The 16,616-nt window shown below is 39.4% G+C and overlaps 3 protein-coding genes across 9 annotated transcripts in view; 1 reads left to right on the top strand and 2 right to left on the bottom strand.

Moving 5' to 3' along the window:
* The window catches only part of LOC147331763 (carnitine O-palmitoyltransferase 1, liver isoform-like), a 56,750-nt gene extending 55,884 nt beyond the window's left edge, over positions 1-866 (bottom strand). The window contains exon 1 of one of the 2 annotated variants that reach the window (XM_086287973.1): positions 735-866. The gene's annotated coding sequence lies outside the window, so the exon portion shown is untranslated. Of the gene's footprint in view, positions 1-274; positions 602-734 lie in introns of those variants that run through there. The other variant, XM_086287974.1, reaches the window with a different exon arrangement.
* A 2,312-nt stretch (positions 867-3,178) lies between these two features.
* Positions 3,179-8,045, top strand: LOC147331762 (uncharacterized). 5 transcript variants are annotated; one of them, XM_086287979.1, is made up of 13 exons: positions 3,179-3,219; positions 3,883-3,908; positions 4,218-4,303; positions 4,452-4,484; positions 4,577-4,666; positions 5,078-5,346; positions 5,459-5,561; positions 5,820-5,922; positions 6,002-6,054; positions 6,163-6,241; positions 6,462-6,958; positions 7,158-7,351; positions 7,460-8,045. In XM_086287979.1, exons 2-13 carry the CDS (start codon positions 3,902-3,904, stop codon positions 7,602-7,604), a joined length of 1,659 nt encoding a protein of 552 aa, XP_086144105.1. In that variant the 5' UTR covers positions 3,179-3,219; positions 3,883-3,901; the 3' UTR covers positions 7,605-8,045. The 5 variants fall into 5 exon arrangements, with proteins under 5 accessions (XP_086144105.1, XP_086144103.1, XP_086144106.1 ...); XM_086287977.1 differs by having other exon boundaries at positions 3,883-4,303; XM_086287978.1 differs by lacking the exon at positions 3,179-3,219 and having other exon boundaries at positions 3,789-3,908.
* A 1,138-nt stretch (positions 8,046-9,183) lies between these two features.
* LOC147331761 (uncharacterized) lies at positions 9,184-14,044 on the bottom strand. Of its 2 annotated transcripts, XM_086287981.1 has the most exons (6): positions 13,891-14,044; positions 12,268-13,177; positions 11,903-11,999; positions 11,419-11,529; positions 10,804-10,970; positions 9,184-10,497 (listed from the first exon to the last, which is right to left on the bottom strand). In XM_086287981.1, the coding sequence occupies exons 2-6, from the start codon at positions 13,173-13,175 to the stop codon at positions 10,035-10,037; spliced, it is 1,746 nt and encodes a 581-aa protein (XP_086144107.1). In that variant the 5' UTR covers positions 13,176-13,177; positions 13,891-14,044; the 3' UTR covers positions 9,184-10,034. The 2 variants fall into 2 exon arrangements, with proteins under 2 accessions (XP_086144107.1, XP_086144108.1); XM_086287982.1 differs by lacking the exon at positions 13,891-14,044 and having other exon boundaries at positions 11,903-12,410.
* Positions 14,045-16,616: the final 2,572 nt, after the last annotated feature.

Genomic DNA, 16,616 nt, shown 5'->3' with positions numbered 1-16,616 from the left:
TTTTTAACACGGAAGTTAAACTAGCACACACCAAACACGGGTGCTTTAAACAGTGGTTTTAAACTCTTACCAGTCTACTTAACTACTATCTTAATTATCTTGCCCACCGATCTTTCAGACTGAGAGTTAGATGCCATAATTAGCTTCGTCAAACTTTGTTTTGGAATGTCTTGCATATTCTTGTTTGTATGTTTCTATATTTACACCCGCCCATGGCACAAGGTCAAGTCCAATGAGTCAGTTCTGTTTGGTGTAAGGGCTTGTCCCAACTCACCAAATCAATACAAGGGAATAATGATAGCAGATTTGAGTATCGGGGAACTTTCCCACCACCAACCCGTCCTGGATACGGCTAAGCTCCTTCCATTCTTGGTAAAGAAAATGCCAACAGTGCAGCCATCCTGCTCACTCGCCATCACTTTGTTTTGTAGTCGCTTCTAAGTGTGGAGCGTGAGCTACCAAACAAAAACAGCTGCCACTAAAACCCCACACCGAGATCACTTGTGTGAACTACACCGTGTTAGTTAGCATATATATATACTGCAAGTGCACATTACTCCCATTTCACTTCAACTTCACAGTGGTCCATTCATGCTCGACACCAGCTTCCACCCCGCGAGATTCACAAAAGCCAAGAGCGCGGAAAATGTCCAGAATAGTTTAAACTGAGAAGTTAGATTTTTCTTTTAAGGTCGCAGTTCAAACAGTGGTCTTCAAAGTTAATCTAAACGTACCTCTGCAGTTTCTCCGTGTGAAGTTTAATACGCAGACGCTGGTACGAACCGCACCTCTTCCAGCAACAGAGTGCACGCCACAGATTGAAAACCCCCAACCGCTCCGCCGTCTGACAGAGATCGTCTCTATGTACAAAGATGCTGCACTCTCACACGCTCATGGGCCTTAATGTGTACGCATAATGGGCATATGGCAAATAACATGAAATTGACACAAAGTTATAAAAATACATAGAAATGAAGTGTGTGTGTGTGTGTGTGTGGGGGGGGGGGGGGGGTATTTATGTCACTTTGACATAAATACATCAAAGGCAAATGTATTTATGTCAGAGTGAGACGTCTTTGCTGTAAATTTCTCCTCAAAAAACTACTGTCAGTGTAGGAAAACCCGCCCACTTGTGATTATAATACGCTCCTTTTTCTCATTAATTATAGCTTCTGAATTACATGAACGGGACCCTGGTAAGCAACATCTAGAAAACAAAAAGAAAAGAGTGCGAGACAGTCTTAGTTTGCCTTTATTTTATTTTATTTTATTTTATTTTATCCCTCTACTGCATGACTTTTTAATTTTGGGGGAAAAAATATTTCTCCCTATTTTGGGGGAGCTTTAGGGTCCCTAATAATATATCAATCATAAATTTGACACCCAGCCCCCCCAAACAGATATTGGTTTGTTGCTTCAAGGCAACACTGTGCGACAAGGGTACTAAAATGCCAAGTTATTCTATAATAAGTTGTATTAGTACAACAAGGATAAACAAATAAATACACAACAAATAAACAATGTAAACATTTCACAGAACAATAAAACACCAAAATGTCCAACATTTGACCCTAACCCCATGCACGCGCACGCACACACACACAAACAGACACCCACACACACACGTTGTGTTTCCATCACTTTTGGGAAATTACATTAACTGACCGTAATTGTCGGGCTATAAGCCGCTACTTTTTGCACAAGCTTTGAACCCTGCGGCTTTTCTATGGATTGTCCGTGAGCGGATTTGTTTTGTTTGTTCCGCTGTTGTACGGCACTACGTTGCCTGGCGGAAGGATCGGGGTTCAAGAGTGGTGTGTTGGTCACATGTCCATCCGCCAGGAAACATAGTGCCATACAAGTAGCGCGAAAAACAAACTTCAAAGCAGCGCTACGCGTTCAGCGGGAGACGTGGATGACGAGCGGCGATAAACTTGCGAAAAGCAAGTTATGCTCAACTCCACCGGTGGAATCTGACAGCGTGGAAAAGTGTGAAAACATCCACGATCACCAACGGATTTCGAAGGGCTGGACTGCTGCATGATGGAGAGGAGGACACCGCCACGGCCCTTCAGAGGGTGTTTGACTCTGACTCTGACAACGAGGATTTCTTTGGTTGGTTTTGAAAGTGACAACGAAGGAGAGAAGCGGAGAGTGGATGACGAATCCACCCTGAGCCTGTTCGTTTCCGACACTGGAGGAGAGGACTTTGGTGGTTTTAGTGCGCAGGAAGAAGAGGAAGATGGTGGTGAAGGACTGACTTTTCTTCTTGTTAAAGCCGTGTCACTGCACCTGAGCCTAAAAGGTAGGCCGAATCTATTTTTCTGGTGTGCTGTAGGTTACTGTTATGTACTACATTTGTTACTCATTTATGAAGCACAGTACATGTTTCGTACTTGTAATTACCGCTACTTGTACATATACCTAAAAAGTTATGCAAATATGTACCCATAACTTGTTTTTCAAAATATTAATAAAAGTGATTTCTCCAAACAGCCATCTCTTTCTTGACAATTCGCTTTGTGCATATTCTCTTACATATGATGAGTCAACATTGAAACACCTGCGGCTTTTAGTCAGGTGCGGCTAATGTATGTACAAAACAGGATTTTCCCCTGATTTTAGCTTGTGCGGCTAATATTCAGGTGCGCTCTGTAGTCCGGGAAATACAGTACATTCATTTCCTGGAGACTTATCCTGACTCTACCCATCACAAGTCCCTGCCTGAACCTTACCCTAACCCTGACTCAAGCCTTCACCGTAAAATTGAATGATTTACCTTGCAATTTGTCCCCATAAAGTAGGCGAGACCTCACAATGTGAGTGTGTAAACAAATTTGTGTCCCTACACCAATAAGTAATACACACACACACACACACACACACACACAAAAACACACACACACACACACACACACACAAACACACACACACACAGCAAAATTGGTATGGCCCGGATCAGGCCCACACAATGTGCTTACACATGGCCCACATACGGACGATCTGATTTCCTCGTGTCAGCATTGTTCCCACATCATCATAATTAATGTTGCTCCAGGTTCAACATTGCAAGTGACCAATCACCTTCTTGTGACGTCATTCCTTTGCGACTTCGAAATACCCGCCTTCGATTATTTCGAAATACAAGTGAAGAAGCGAAAAACCGCCGCCTGTCCGGCGAATTTGAAGTCAATTTAGGATACTTTCCTTTAATAAACGGTAAGCATTATACATATGTTCCTCACTTGGCTTGCTGTTTGTTTGCTAGCGATAGGCTACTTGACAACAGCATTAGCTAACCAGTGTTCTCTAGACCAGCGTTCCCCAACTTTTTGGGTGTTTCGTGGCCCGGGGGTTGGGTCAGGCAAAATTGCAGTAGCTTCCCTGATCATTTTACAAACATAAGTGAAGAGAATCTGGACTAAAAGGCCTAGACTTATGGTTGTGTGCTGAATCTATGAATCAAACTATCACCTGGAAACATAATTAATTGGTCCATAGCTGTGAAACTGGACATGAGTTCTTGATTCTATGGAGATTAACAGTAATCCAGAAATTTACAAATTTGTCCTGGTACATCGCGTAAATGTTGTCCCAGGGACATCGCGTAAATGTTGTCCCAGGGACATCGCGTAAATGTTGTCCCTGGGACATTGTGTAAATGTTGTCCCTGGGACATCGCGTAAATGTTGTCCCTGGGACATCGTGTAAATGTTGACCCAGGGACATCGTGTAGATGTTGTCCCTGGGACATCGTGTAAATGTTGTCCCTGGGACATCGTGTGATAGCTTGTAAATAATGGAATGAAAATTATTGATTGTTATTAACTTGTGAAAAAGAAGTGTAACAAATCCACATGTTATGTTCTTACACCCTTACAGAAACTGTGACTCCTTCACAATGTCAGGTAAATGTCAACTCATGTTGAATAATCAACCAATCAAGCCTTTTATTATCACATGCAATGTTACACGTACAACTGCAATGAAAATTTCACCCCCTTCTGACCATACATATATTGCTTAAACATCACATTGGGAAGACAGGTCGGAAACAGTTAGGAAGGTCAGAAAACAATTTAATTAATAGATGAGGGGAGAGGAGGAGAAAAAAGAACTACAACCAGACAAAGCTCCTAGAAGACTGAAATGGATGATGGTTGCAGCATGCAAAAAGAAAATGATATCTGTTGACTACAGCATATGCTTTCTCACAGATTACCTTGTGGGAGTAGCTGGACCAAACTCTATTGGTATTTCAAGTTTGAAATCCCTGTTTGACCAGACTAACATTTCAGATGAGGTACCTCTTGACATAAAAATCCTTTTATGTTGTCATAAAACTAATGTTAAATTCTGCTTTAAATACACTTTATTGTACAATTTACTTAATGAATCGTGTTCCTTAGTTCTGTTTTTATTTATATGTATTTATTTATTTGTTTTATAAGGTAATAGATGGCCTAATCTATTTGCAGTGTGAGGTATGTTGAAAAGCTTGTTTGATCATAATGACATAGCATGTTTACGTTTTTTGTAATGTATTTGAAAACATGTATTTATGTTATTTTTATAGAATTTCCCTCACATTTATCCAATACCAAGCCAAATCACTGGAAAAATTTTGGATGGGTCCACAAGAGCACAAAGTGCATACTTTTTGAAGGTATGACTTGGACTGTGGTAACTATGTTCTTATCACAAAGGGTTTATAAGTTGCCACTATAAACAAACAGCATTTTCCAAAATTGAAGCCTTGTCAGAAGAACCTGAAAAATACCTTTCTGAAACCTTTTCTGTGTAAAGACTTGTTCAAAAGCAATGCACACAGATTAAAACATTTCTGTCTTGGCCAACTGATAAAGAACACCAAAAATTGAGTGGTGCGTGTTGAGTCTGTGGTCTTGATTTGTTTTGTACACACTATAGAAATTAATTAATGTAAACAAAAAATGACACTTTCTATATGTTTGTGTATCTGCAGAATTAATTACAAGTCTCACCTGACAAGCTTTTGCAGTTTTGCAGTGTCATTCTTGACAGAAAAACATACTTGTCACATTCTTCTTATTTCCAGAAAAACATCTTTCAGATGTATGAGAAATTGATTGGAGCCTGTCTGGAAAACGGCAGCCACTGGACCTTGTTTGCAAGTTGCACAGATTTTGCACTCTCTCTAGTGCATGATACTTTTCAGTGTCCCTCATTAGGAAAGCTCAAGGTCCAAGCCTACCATATCCATCTTTTTACAAAACAGTTTTGTGACATACCCAAGAGGACCATAGTCTATATGAATTCATTTGGCGAGTCGGAGGTCAGAAAAAGTGCGGTGTTGAAAAACTGGAGGTAATTAATTAACATATTTAACATAACATATTTAATTTAATTGAAATCATTACCGAACGTGGTTATTGATTTCTCTATATGCTTTTTATTTGTAATAACTGCGATCTCTCAGCTCATTTGCTTCAGCAAGAGGCTGCGCTGGAGAGTGGACCTTGTCACATGTGAGCCACCCACATCAACAGGATGGGAACTCATGTGGAGTGCATGTCATAATGGTACTGAAAACTATAGCTTTAACCTATATAAGTAATGTTTACATTTTTGCCTATTCAGTTTTTAAAGCCTTAGAGGCAGGATGGTAAAATCTCAATTTTTTTTGTAGATTGAACCATTTCAGCAGTAATGCTTCGCTTTGGTTGCTCTGTTTTTGTTTTTTTTTCTCGGGGGGGGGGGGGTTAAAAACAAACAAACATTTCTTTGTTAATCTAATTCTTTTTGTTCTTTTTTTTTTTTTTTTCTTCGTCAATTATTAGTTTGCCCAATCTCTCATTGACGGTAAAACACAAGTGGAGGAGTACAACACTGAAATCACAAAGCTCAGGTCCCGACTTTGCCACTACTTATTTTCCTCAATAGGTAAAGATAAAATTAGCCGCCTTCTTTTTCTCTAACATTGGAAAATGTAACTTGTACTTAAACAAATTATATTTTGCAGATCGAACTAGGAAGTGCAGTCAGTGCTGGTGTGTGATTGCAGCCAAAGACCGGGTACACTATGACATGTCCTTAGCCATATAGATTGTTTATTTAATGGACTTTGTTCATTTGTTTTTTGTTTGTTTATTTCTTCTTCTTTTTTTTTTTTTTAATTCACAGGTGCAGTGCCAGAAATGTGGTGCATACAAGCACATGCGTTGTTCAAAGTCTGTTTGTGGCATCTGTATCTTCTGTGAGAGTAAGTCACAATATAACTAAACAATGTCCAAAAATGTTTAAAGTGAAAAAAATTTCGTAATTTTGCCTTTGCACACCAGGACTGTGTAATTAAAGTGGACGTTTCAAGATCCAGTTTTTACACAAAACTATTTTAGACATAACTGTGTCGTATTGTGGGGATTTCTCTTCACAATTAAATTGATATAGTGCTGTTTATATCATTCTTCTTTATGTAACAGCACAGTGCAGCACAGCAGAGGGAAAGGAGTTGTGCAGCATAGTGGGTGGCTATACAGGAGGAGCAATAGAAGTAGCCAGTGAAGAATGTCATCAGGGAAAGCATCAGGCAGCGAATGACAAAGGAAAAGTTCCTAAGGGAGAGAACATCTGCAGCAAATCGACAAGTAACAGTGAGATAGGAAGACTGACAGTCAGAGATGAAGGTACACAGACTGAAAGAGATGAAGGTACACAGACTGAAGACAACGAAAAAGAAGCAGAAGTATACGGCACAAGTCTGAGTACAGATAATGCTGCTGCTGATGATGTTGACAGGATCGATGCAGATGCAGAATTTCAAACTGATTCAGAAGGAACTAGTACAGTTTACAGAGTGCATGGTCGCTTATCTGTACCAAGCTCAAAAAAGAAAACCTACACAATAACAGAAGACGAGATCAAGCGCAGAATCAACGCAGAGAACATGTCAGTTCATGTTTTCAGAGGTTTGATTGGGGTAGGTATACATTTCGTGATTTTGATGTCACCTGAAATAAATCCGGGTTACTCGTATCAATGAAGTGACAATGTGGCTGGAAATTGTGCATTTGCTGCAACATATACACAATTACACCATGTAAACAAAAGCATTTAACTTTGTGCGCGTGTGTGTGTCTCTCTCTGCTCTTTTGGTGTTTGCACTTTTTCTTTTTTAGGGCCGTAAAGCCAAACTGCCCGCAATGATTCTTGACAGGCCTAAGAAGGCCAAAACTAAAGTAACAGTGTTTAGTGTTCTGAGTGAAGAGGAGGCTGGGGAGCTAGCCCTCGGGTTTGCCGGAAGATTGGCCTGCGATGTCACAACAGACATGGTCTGTAAAGGCATCGACCATTCAAGTGCTGATATGACAAAGTAAGTTAGTAAAACAATATGAAAGTTGTATCTTTTTTGGTATTATTTGTCATTTCCCCGTATTTGGGTTATTGGTGTAACATTGTTAATCTTACTTTCTAATAACAGACAGACTCTTCTCAAAATCCAACACAATCTTAAACATGAGCTGACTGATTCCTCAACCTTCAGTTTGCTGACACACACCTTTGGCCCCGCTGCACTGGATTCTGTCATTTCATTCCTGTGTGAAAAACTTGATCTTGTCTCTTAAATAATGAAACCTTTTGTGACTTTTGTTTGTTCTGTAAATCAGAATCTTGAAAATTGTTCATTGTTGTTCTAAGTTTGTGTTAACTATTTGGCAAAAATGATTGGTTCCTAATCCAAACAGCATAATGACTGTTCTAACACATATCTTAAAAATGCTACAAAGAAAGAAAATTATCACATATGTTTCAATATGAATGTAATTGTGTCACACGCGGTTTGTAGTAGCTTTCCTGTTTTATTTTGAGTTTTGGTATGTTTACACTGTTATTTTTATTTCCCGTGTGTTCGTCTTCCCTTATTAGTTTTACTGTATTTAATTAGTCTGATTTAATAACTTATAATTATTTACTTTCCAGTGTGTATATATGCTCCTCGTTTGGATTATTGTTTGTTTGAGTTCTGCCTGTCTTTTCTATTAAAGATTTGGACTTTTGGACTATTAGTGGACCTCGTAGGTTTTTATTCTGTTCAATTGGTAATTGACTGGGTTTAATTTAGTGGCCTGGAAAACAGGCCGGAGGGGTCTGGTCATTTTAACCCCCTAAGACCCGAAATCTTCCATGGCATGCATTTTTAATTTCTCTTTGATATTTGGGCCGATTGGAACCCGATGAATGTAAAAAGAAAGAATTACCAGGTTTTGTTTTTTTTTACCTAATTTTTGTTTCTGAGAAAAATGAGAGCCACATATGAGGACATTAATTTGAAATTTCGATAGAACAGTTGCAGTATAATGTCCTCATAACTGTATATCAGGCACTTGTTGATCAAGATTTAGTATTTTGGTCTAAATAACCCAAAATGTGATGTCCACATGTGTGGACGCCAGGCTGGAGTAAAGTGTTAGAGCTATTTATACCTATGTAAACTTTTATACACTGGTTTTTACCTGTCTTGTTTCAGAAAGGTTTAAAAGGGTAATGTCCACAGTTTATTTGTTTATTTATTTGTTTGAATTCAACATATTTTATTAAAGTAATTGAGCTTGAACACAGAAAAAACTGAATCAAATAATCATAAAATCAAATCACTTGCACTATACTGAAGTCTAATCTACTCTGAGCTAATGCCGGTTTCCAACACTAATGATCGGGTGAAGGAGAGAGATGAGGGTGTGCACGGCCACTGGTGCTCTTATCCCTGTTCTTTGTGATACAATCCAACAGGAAAGCAGTCAAACCCTTGGACATTAGCCAAGTTAACGTTCACAAATATATACACACAGAGGAACTCTGAGCCCCAATGTCAGCATTAGCACAAACATGCCACTTCATACCAAATCTCAGTGTGAGGTCAGGTGTTAGTCTCATTCCATTATTCTGGCTATATTTTCTTACTCATTACTATTAAACTTATACTTAAGACTAACTATTAACAAAATCACACCCCAATAACTCTGTTATTACACTTTGTATTTAATCATAAAAAGGCTGGATGTTGAAACCTTTTACTTCTATTTTGCATGAGCCAGGATTCTCAACAGCTGATACTCTATGTCCAAAAAGTGACAGGTACCATTTTATGGAGCAAAAAACTTAAGAGCGCATATTTTATAAATAATACCAACAATTACAAATGCAGACCTTTAATAGTAATAAGTAATCCTTTATTTATAATGCATAGCAATATAAAAATAGTAACATATGAAAATATTACAATGGGCACAGATGAATTTGTATCAAAAACAGCAACCAAGCCAAAGTAATGAATAACACACATAAATAACAACTGCTTGAGAGAGCAAACAATTTCTTTTCATCTGTTCCTTGGCAGAAAGTTAAGACAGCTATTCAGCTTTAGGTTTCAATAAACAGAAGTAATGGATGCAGTCCCTTTGAAATGTCACACAAAAGTCTACTTGTGCATATACTTAGCTTTAACTCTTCTCTTTTTTGTTTTGTATTCCAAAAGGTTTTCATTTTCTCCAGAGGATGTCTCTCTTTCAGTGGTTATCGACTGTTCACATTCATTTTCACAGACTGTTGGAATGTCGATGCTGGCCGAACGTTTCTTGCTAGAATACAATGGCCTAATTTTGCGTGCATTATCTGTCGTCTTTATTTCGTACTGGCATATACTTTTGCCTACTTGTTTTGTTTTTAAGACATTTGTATGCAGTTCATCTATCATTGCAGTAATACCCTCTGGAATGAATGCCCACTGTTTAACTGTGTCTAAAACAGCATTTAGTTTTCCAACCGCATCTTCTGTGCATTTTTTGTCTGTGCTTTCAACTACAGGAGTGTCATTCAAAGTTGATAGAGGACTTTTCAGAGAGTTTTTCATTTGTTTAAAATGGCTACAAGCCACCTTCAGGCAAGCACATGTGTTATAGTGAGAGAACGTACAACAAGTGCACTGAAGTGTTTCAGCCGATGCAAAAAAACACAGATTTCCAAACAAACTTGGCATTTTTATCACTTTCAAGTCCTCACAGTGTACAAAGTAATGCCTTTCTTTCACTGCAATTCTTGCCAAGGTCTGTTTCCATGTTTGGATAGATGTCATTGTCAGCCTCTGCTAATTTTGCAAGTAACACTAGATGCTTGCAAAGAAGTCCTCGTAAGCCATATGTACAGTTGCAGTAGGACTCAACAGGGCAGACATCATACACCATGTCTTCTCTTGACTCAGATGGGACTTGATATGCATTAACTCCATGGCTGTTCTTGACTGTAATTTTAAGAGCCCAACCACTTTCCATCAGTCTTGAAGCAGAGTCTGAAACTTGAGACAAGGTGTCAGCAAACCTGTTTTTCATGCGGCCCACATCTTGCAGGGTTTTTATGACTGAGAAGTAGTCGTCGGCCTTCCCTAGGAGCACTTCAATCAGATCATCCAGATGCCTATTCTTGTAGCCAGATAAAAACTGGCATTTCAGGCGGTGGAAAAATCTGAAAAACAGTTATTTGAAATGATTAGTAACTGTAATTGAAGGAATTTAAAGTTTTAATCAAGACTGTATTATTTTTTAAAAAATTGGAATACCTATTGCACACGTCTTTTATAAAGGAATGCTCTGTGCCGGTTTAGCTGATTTAGGCAAATCCACCTACTCACGCTGCTAGAATTTAAAGGATTTGCCTAAAACCTGTTCTGGCAATGACATGACGAACCTACTCAGTTTAGCCTCTTGGATTAAAGCATAATATCTTTTTTTCAGCAATACAATTGAATGAGGTCAAAATAATAAATCATACCTTTCAATCACATTGTTTGTTTCAGAACGAGCGTGACTGAACCGACGGCCGTAGTCACACCACATGTGGCCAATGCCTTCCCAGTGCTTCTGAAAATACTGGCACACCAAAGGGTATTGCTTAAATGTCTGGCAGAACTCTGCTGATGTGGCTTTAAAGTCGTCCTCCTAAGAGAATTGGATGCAACAGAATATATTTCAATCCATTTAACAGACCTATTGAAATCTTTAATATTATGTATTGAAGCCCTTTTCCTTTTATTGAATAACATTAAGAATTTTAAGTTATTAATAATATGTCGTGTTTTTGTATTAAGAAGCAATTATTTCTTCCCTTACAATGGCTAAGAAGGAACACTAAACCTATAAGCATATTTGGTTTCAGCATCTGTCTGTGAAAGAATCCCACTCACAAGTTCTACTGCACAGTGGGTGACACAATGATGTTCTGCACAGCTTAAGTACTTGTTTTGATAAGCAAGATAAGAAGCCAGTTTTAGAAATTGTTTCAAAAATCTATTTTGTATCTCTCTGTAACTTTTTTTAGCAACTGAAAGTTATTATGCTCTTAGTGTAATCAAGAAATCAAAATGTGAAATAGACAAATTACACTTACAGATGTGCAAGCTTTCAGCTTACAAAAGAAAGAAATGATTTCATTTCTCTTTTGGGTGTTAGAAAGCCCATGGACCCCGGACTCTGATTTTGAAAGCCATCGATTAACAGCCTGTGAATGTAAGAGAAAAAAAGTTAATCTGGAGAGAGAGACTGAGGAGCAGCTGTACAAAAAGCATAAAAGAAAGCTGACGTCCAAAAATAACTTTGTCACTCACTGGACAAGAGGACCTGTGCATTACAGAAATCAACCAGGCAAACATATTTTTAAATGTCAAAAAGAGCTTTGGGAAGCAGCCACCAGAAGATGAGTGCACTGTGGTCTTAAATGGATGGACATAGTCACTCAACATTTTATCCCTTTATATTCATTAACCTGAGTAGGTGAATATCACAATGAGGCAAATCATAACAACAGGACCCTGTTGTAAAAATGTGTTTCAGGTGCATCTTAGACAACGTGAAAAGAAAACAATGTGGTTTACCTGCAAGACATGGTACCAGCATAGAAGGATAGCTGACTCTGGAAAAACCTTCTGCAAAGCATTTATTTCCGCAAAGTCTTTGTCAACCATAAATGCTCTACAGAAAAAAAGAAAACACTAAATGAGATTAAACAGTATGAAAATGTTTTTGCTATCTCAAAGCACCACTTCAATGCCAAATTAAACATTTCAACTCACAAGTAGATATATAAAATACTGCATACAGCCTATAGGAATAACTTTAACAACTGGAAAGGAAAGTTTTTTGCAGCCCATGCTGCAGCTATAGCATTAGATTCTGGCATGTTATAACTTTTTTGAAAAGGAATTATTTCAAAATTAATAGCTGTCAATGTATTATTTACCTCGGGGAAGTTGGGAAATGCTCACAAACTATTCCAAGAACAGTTTCCAGGGTTTTCTGACTTTCGTTGCTGACAATAGCATAGGCCACAGGGACTCCATGCCCATGATCATCTCTTACAACAAGTGTGAATAAGGGAAATGAATACTGGTTAACGCAGTGCGTGGTGTCAACAAATACTAACTGTTTTGCATAGTTCTCCATGTTTGATTTCATTACAGGTGTCTGCAAAACAATCATTAGTTCTTGGTCAGATGTGTATGGTTGATAGAAGAGAACATGTTCTTGATGTTTTCCATTAAGTAAGGTATGTACACTTTGACTGTCTCCACAGTTAAAGTGCTTCTTCCTCATCATGCAGGTTCTAACACTGTCAATGTCACGTGGTGTGACAAAATGCTCTCTGTTGTGAAGATCTCTGTGTCCATGTTCTTTGGCCCATTTATGACATTTGGTTAGTACGATGGCTGGCTTAGTTCCAAGGGAAAGCAGTTCCTCAATCTTCCTCCTCAAATCACTGGAAATATTGTTGAAATGTGCGTCTTTTGGGTCCGAAGGATCATGCCCATCATGCTTATCATATGTACGCTGCACGATGACTGTGTGGTCTTTCCAACATTTGAGTACTTTAAATGAAACATAGGCCTTACAGCCCACTGCTCTGTAGCTGTTTCGACTTTTTTCCCCAGCTCTGATGCAGTTGAATTTGTAATAGTCTCTTTTCCTGTCTTTACCTGAGGCAACATTTAAACATTTATAATGTCCATGAAGGGTTAATGAGTTCAATTTTTCTAACACAACACTGAATGGGTCCTCCTGGCATTGTGACACATGCACACAAAGTTGTGTGTCTTTTCCAGTTCTTTTTTTTTCGTCATTCAGAACACTTCTTCTAATTATGTCGTCCATTTCTGGTGGAAAAATAACGAAGGTTTAATTAGTCAATATTCATTAATTCATTTTAACTTGTTTTGGGGTTTTTTGCAATACAATGTAAATATTAAATATAATATTAAAAAAAAATATATATATATATATATATAAAATAATATAAAACAAACAGGGGCTAAAAGAAGCTAAACTTTCATATGGTATGTCTCTGGCAACTTTAACATGATGTCCCAGGGCAACTTCTACATGATGTCCCAGGGACAACATTTACGCGATGTCCCAGGGCAACTTCTACATGATGTCCCAGGGACAACATTTACGCGATGTCCCAGGGACAACATTTACGCGATGTCCCAGGGACAACATTTACGCGATGTCCCAGGACAAATTTGTAAATTTCTGGATTACTGTTAATCTCCATAGAATCAAGAACTCATGTCCAGTTTCACAGCTATGGACCAATTAATTATGTTTCCAGGTGATAGTTTGATTCATAGATTCAGCACACAACCATAAGTCTAGGCCTTTTAGTCCAGATTCTCTTCACTTATGTTTGTAAAATGATCAGGGAAGCTACTGCAATTTTGCCTGACCCAACCCCCGGGCCACGAAACACCCAAAAAGTTGGGGAACGCTGGTCTAGAGAACACTGGTTAGCTAATGCTGTTGTCAAGTAGCCTATCGCTAGCAAACAAACAGCAAGCCAAGTGAGGAACATATGTATAATGCTTACCGTTTATTAAAGGAAAGTATCCTAAATTGACTTCAAATTCGGCGGACAGGCGGCGGTTTTTCGCTTCTTCACTTGTATTTCGAAATAATCGAAGGCGGGTATTTCGAAGTCGCAAAGGAATGACGTCACAAGAAGGTGATTGGTCACTTGCAATATTGAACCTGGAACAACATTAATTATGATGATGTGGGAACAATGCTGACACGAGGAAATCAGATCGTCCGCCCACATACCGCAAAGAATGACGGCCCTTTGGTCGCCCAGACCTGGTTTGCCAGAGGTGGCCCACACATGGGCCAGCACAAGGCCAGTTTCAGACACACTGGTGTTCCTGTGCTAGCCCATGTGCGGATTAGCTCTGGCAAACCTGATCTGGGCCACCAAAGGGCCGTCATTCATTGCGGTGGGCCATCTGTAGGTGGTGTGCTGCCACGGACCAGTTGTAGACACACTGCTGGCCTTGTGTTGGCCCAGAAAAGTTTCAGCTCTGGCCCCAGATGTCAGCCTAATGTGTACCTTAATCAAGCCATGTAATAACAACATGTGTCAGAACATGCAAAACAGTGCAAAAGTAACATGCCAAAACTCTGTTCATGCCAGAAGTCAGCCGGCTGCTGTCAGCTGGCTTGATACCAGATCCAGACCAGACCTGCTTGCTATGTGGGCACTAACACACACAGACACAGGAACTTTACCAACTGACCCCTGACCCCTGAGCTCCTAAGTGTCCCGCAAATCTCATTCAGGGATCCACTCCTCTACTTCAATGTCACTCCCTGAAAGCTCACTGTCCTCACTTTCTGAGGACAGAAAGTGCACATTCCCATTTACATCCACGTCCTGTAATTATGAGTAGATTTTAAAGTAAAAAATATTGACTATGATCATATAAATGCACACAAACACATCTCTACACACATATGCAAATGCATTATATTGCCTGAAAAAAATTGGGCTGACTGCGCAGTGTTGCCATGACAGTTTTACTGTATAAATAAAAAAAAAAGTAGAACAAACAATCAAATATGCTTCTTAACATATTCATGCACATACAAGTATTTTTTTAATATACATTTATTTTACTATAAACATGTAAAATAGTGATCTTTATCTTGCCTCCTAATGGAGATGTCCCTCGTGTAGTGCAGCTTGCAGAAAGGGGTCCTCCCCTCCCCCCCCCCCCCAAATGAAAGTCACACCACCTTCAACTCATCATTTTATTGGAAAGAGATGTGTCTGGTAGCACTATTTGAAAAAAAAACAAGTGGTTTTTTTTTTTTTGAAGGGCTAGTGTAAGGCATGAAAATGTGGCTTGTTGCCTCAGAGCAACGCTATGCTGTAGATGGTTATGTTTTGTTTTTTCGAAACATTTGGTTGCTTCCATTTACATCCAATTTTTTGTTCCCAAAAACAGAAAATAGATTAAAAAAATATGTGTGTGTGCGTGTGTTATTGATTAAATAACATTTTAAGTAACACGGTCCAAAGCTCGTTAGGTTAATTGGTGACAGAAAAATTCTGTCTTGGCTGACCTGTGGGGCATGGCAAAGTAGCAGAAGAGAAAGCGACAGGGCCAAGAAGCAGGCTGCATTTATTGTATGAGCATCAGTATGGCTAAACATTTAAACAGCTACAGAGAGACCAGCAGAAGGGAAAGAAAATGCAGTGAGGGTTGGAGAAATACCACTGAGGCAGAGAGGGCTGGTGGACAGGATACTAGTTGGCAGAGCGACTGATGCCTACTTCTCAAAGATACAGGTTGATAAGGCCCATGGCAATGGTTAACCTATCTTATCCAAAGATAAGATGTAGTCTGAGCAGGTGAAAGAAGAGTAGGTGTGCAGGAAAGTGGGGCTCAGACACCGGAGCAGAAGGTGGGAGAGTTTATTGCTGGAGAATTAGCTGGTCTAACATCATTCAGGAAGGCTCCAGTTGGGTTGGGTTCCTTGTGGAAGCCGTCTATGATCTCCTTTCAAGTCCAGCAAACCTACACGTCCTCCTGTCCTCTGTGCTAAACAGCTGAGTTCAGTATTGAGGCACAAGTGAAACTTGCAGACCCTACAGACCAAGTTTGACCTCAACATGTTCCCCTACCTGTTGCAGTAGCTGCAGGTCTGGCTGATGATATAGACAGGTGGTTGGGTCGTGGTACAATTGTAAGGAGCAGAAGAGTTGGAGTTACCTGAAAATGCTGAGCTCCTTCAGGAGCAAGACAAGTGGATTCTGGTTGTTAGAATCCAAGAACACCTGATTCCTGAAGATTTTTAGTGACATGGCATCCACAACAACAGCTTTACAGTGTCACATGTAGATGAGCGCATCATCTGTGAGGCTGACATCAACTGTGCATGCAAACATTTGTATAATCCACCTGTTGGACTTCTTGGAGTTACAGTAGAGCATCAGTATGCTGCTTTTTTTTTACTGTTTGACATGGTAACTTACCTATTTCTTCATCTTGGTGTCACTGCAGAGCTGGTGGCCTGCAGACAGTGGGGGTTGAGGATATAGTGCTGGCCAGGATGGAGACAAGATGGCAGCTGGTACCCGTGGCTTTTTGTTCAGGTATCAGGGGGAAAATGTGGGGCTCTAGTGCCCTTGTTTAGAACCACATCGTGAATGAGGCAGTCCTCAAAGGCACTGGCAAACAATTTGAATCCTCATTTGTCTTTGTTGCATTTCTATACCACCTTGACCTCATCCACTGACTGCTTGGAGATCTGTGG

The sequence above is a fragment of the Aulonocara sp. 'chitande type north' Nkhata Bay genome, linkage group LG4 (assembly GCF_057382095.1).
Source record: "Aulonocara sp. 'chitande type north' Nkhata Bay isolate Kocher_YH1m ecotype deep benthic linkage group LG4, A_spYH_male_GT1.1, whole genome shotgun sequence".
Classification (NCBI taxonomy): Eukaryota; Metazoa; Chordata; class Actinopteri; order Cichliformes; family Cichlidae; genus Aulonocara; species Aulonocara sp. 'chitande type north' Nkhata Bay.
The sequence above is the reverse complement of the archived record's forward strand: the minus strand, read 5'-3'. Positions and strand labels throughout refer to the sequence as shown.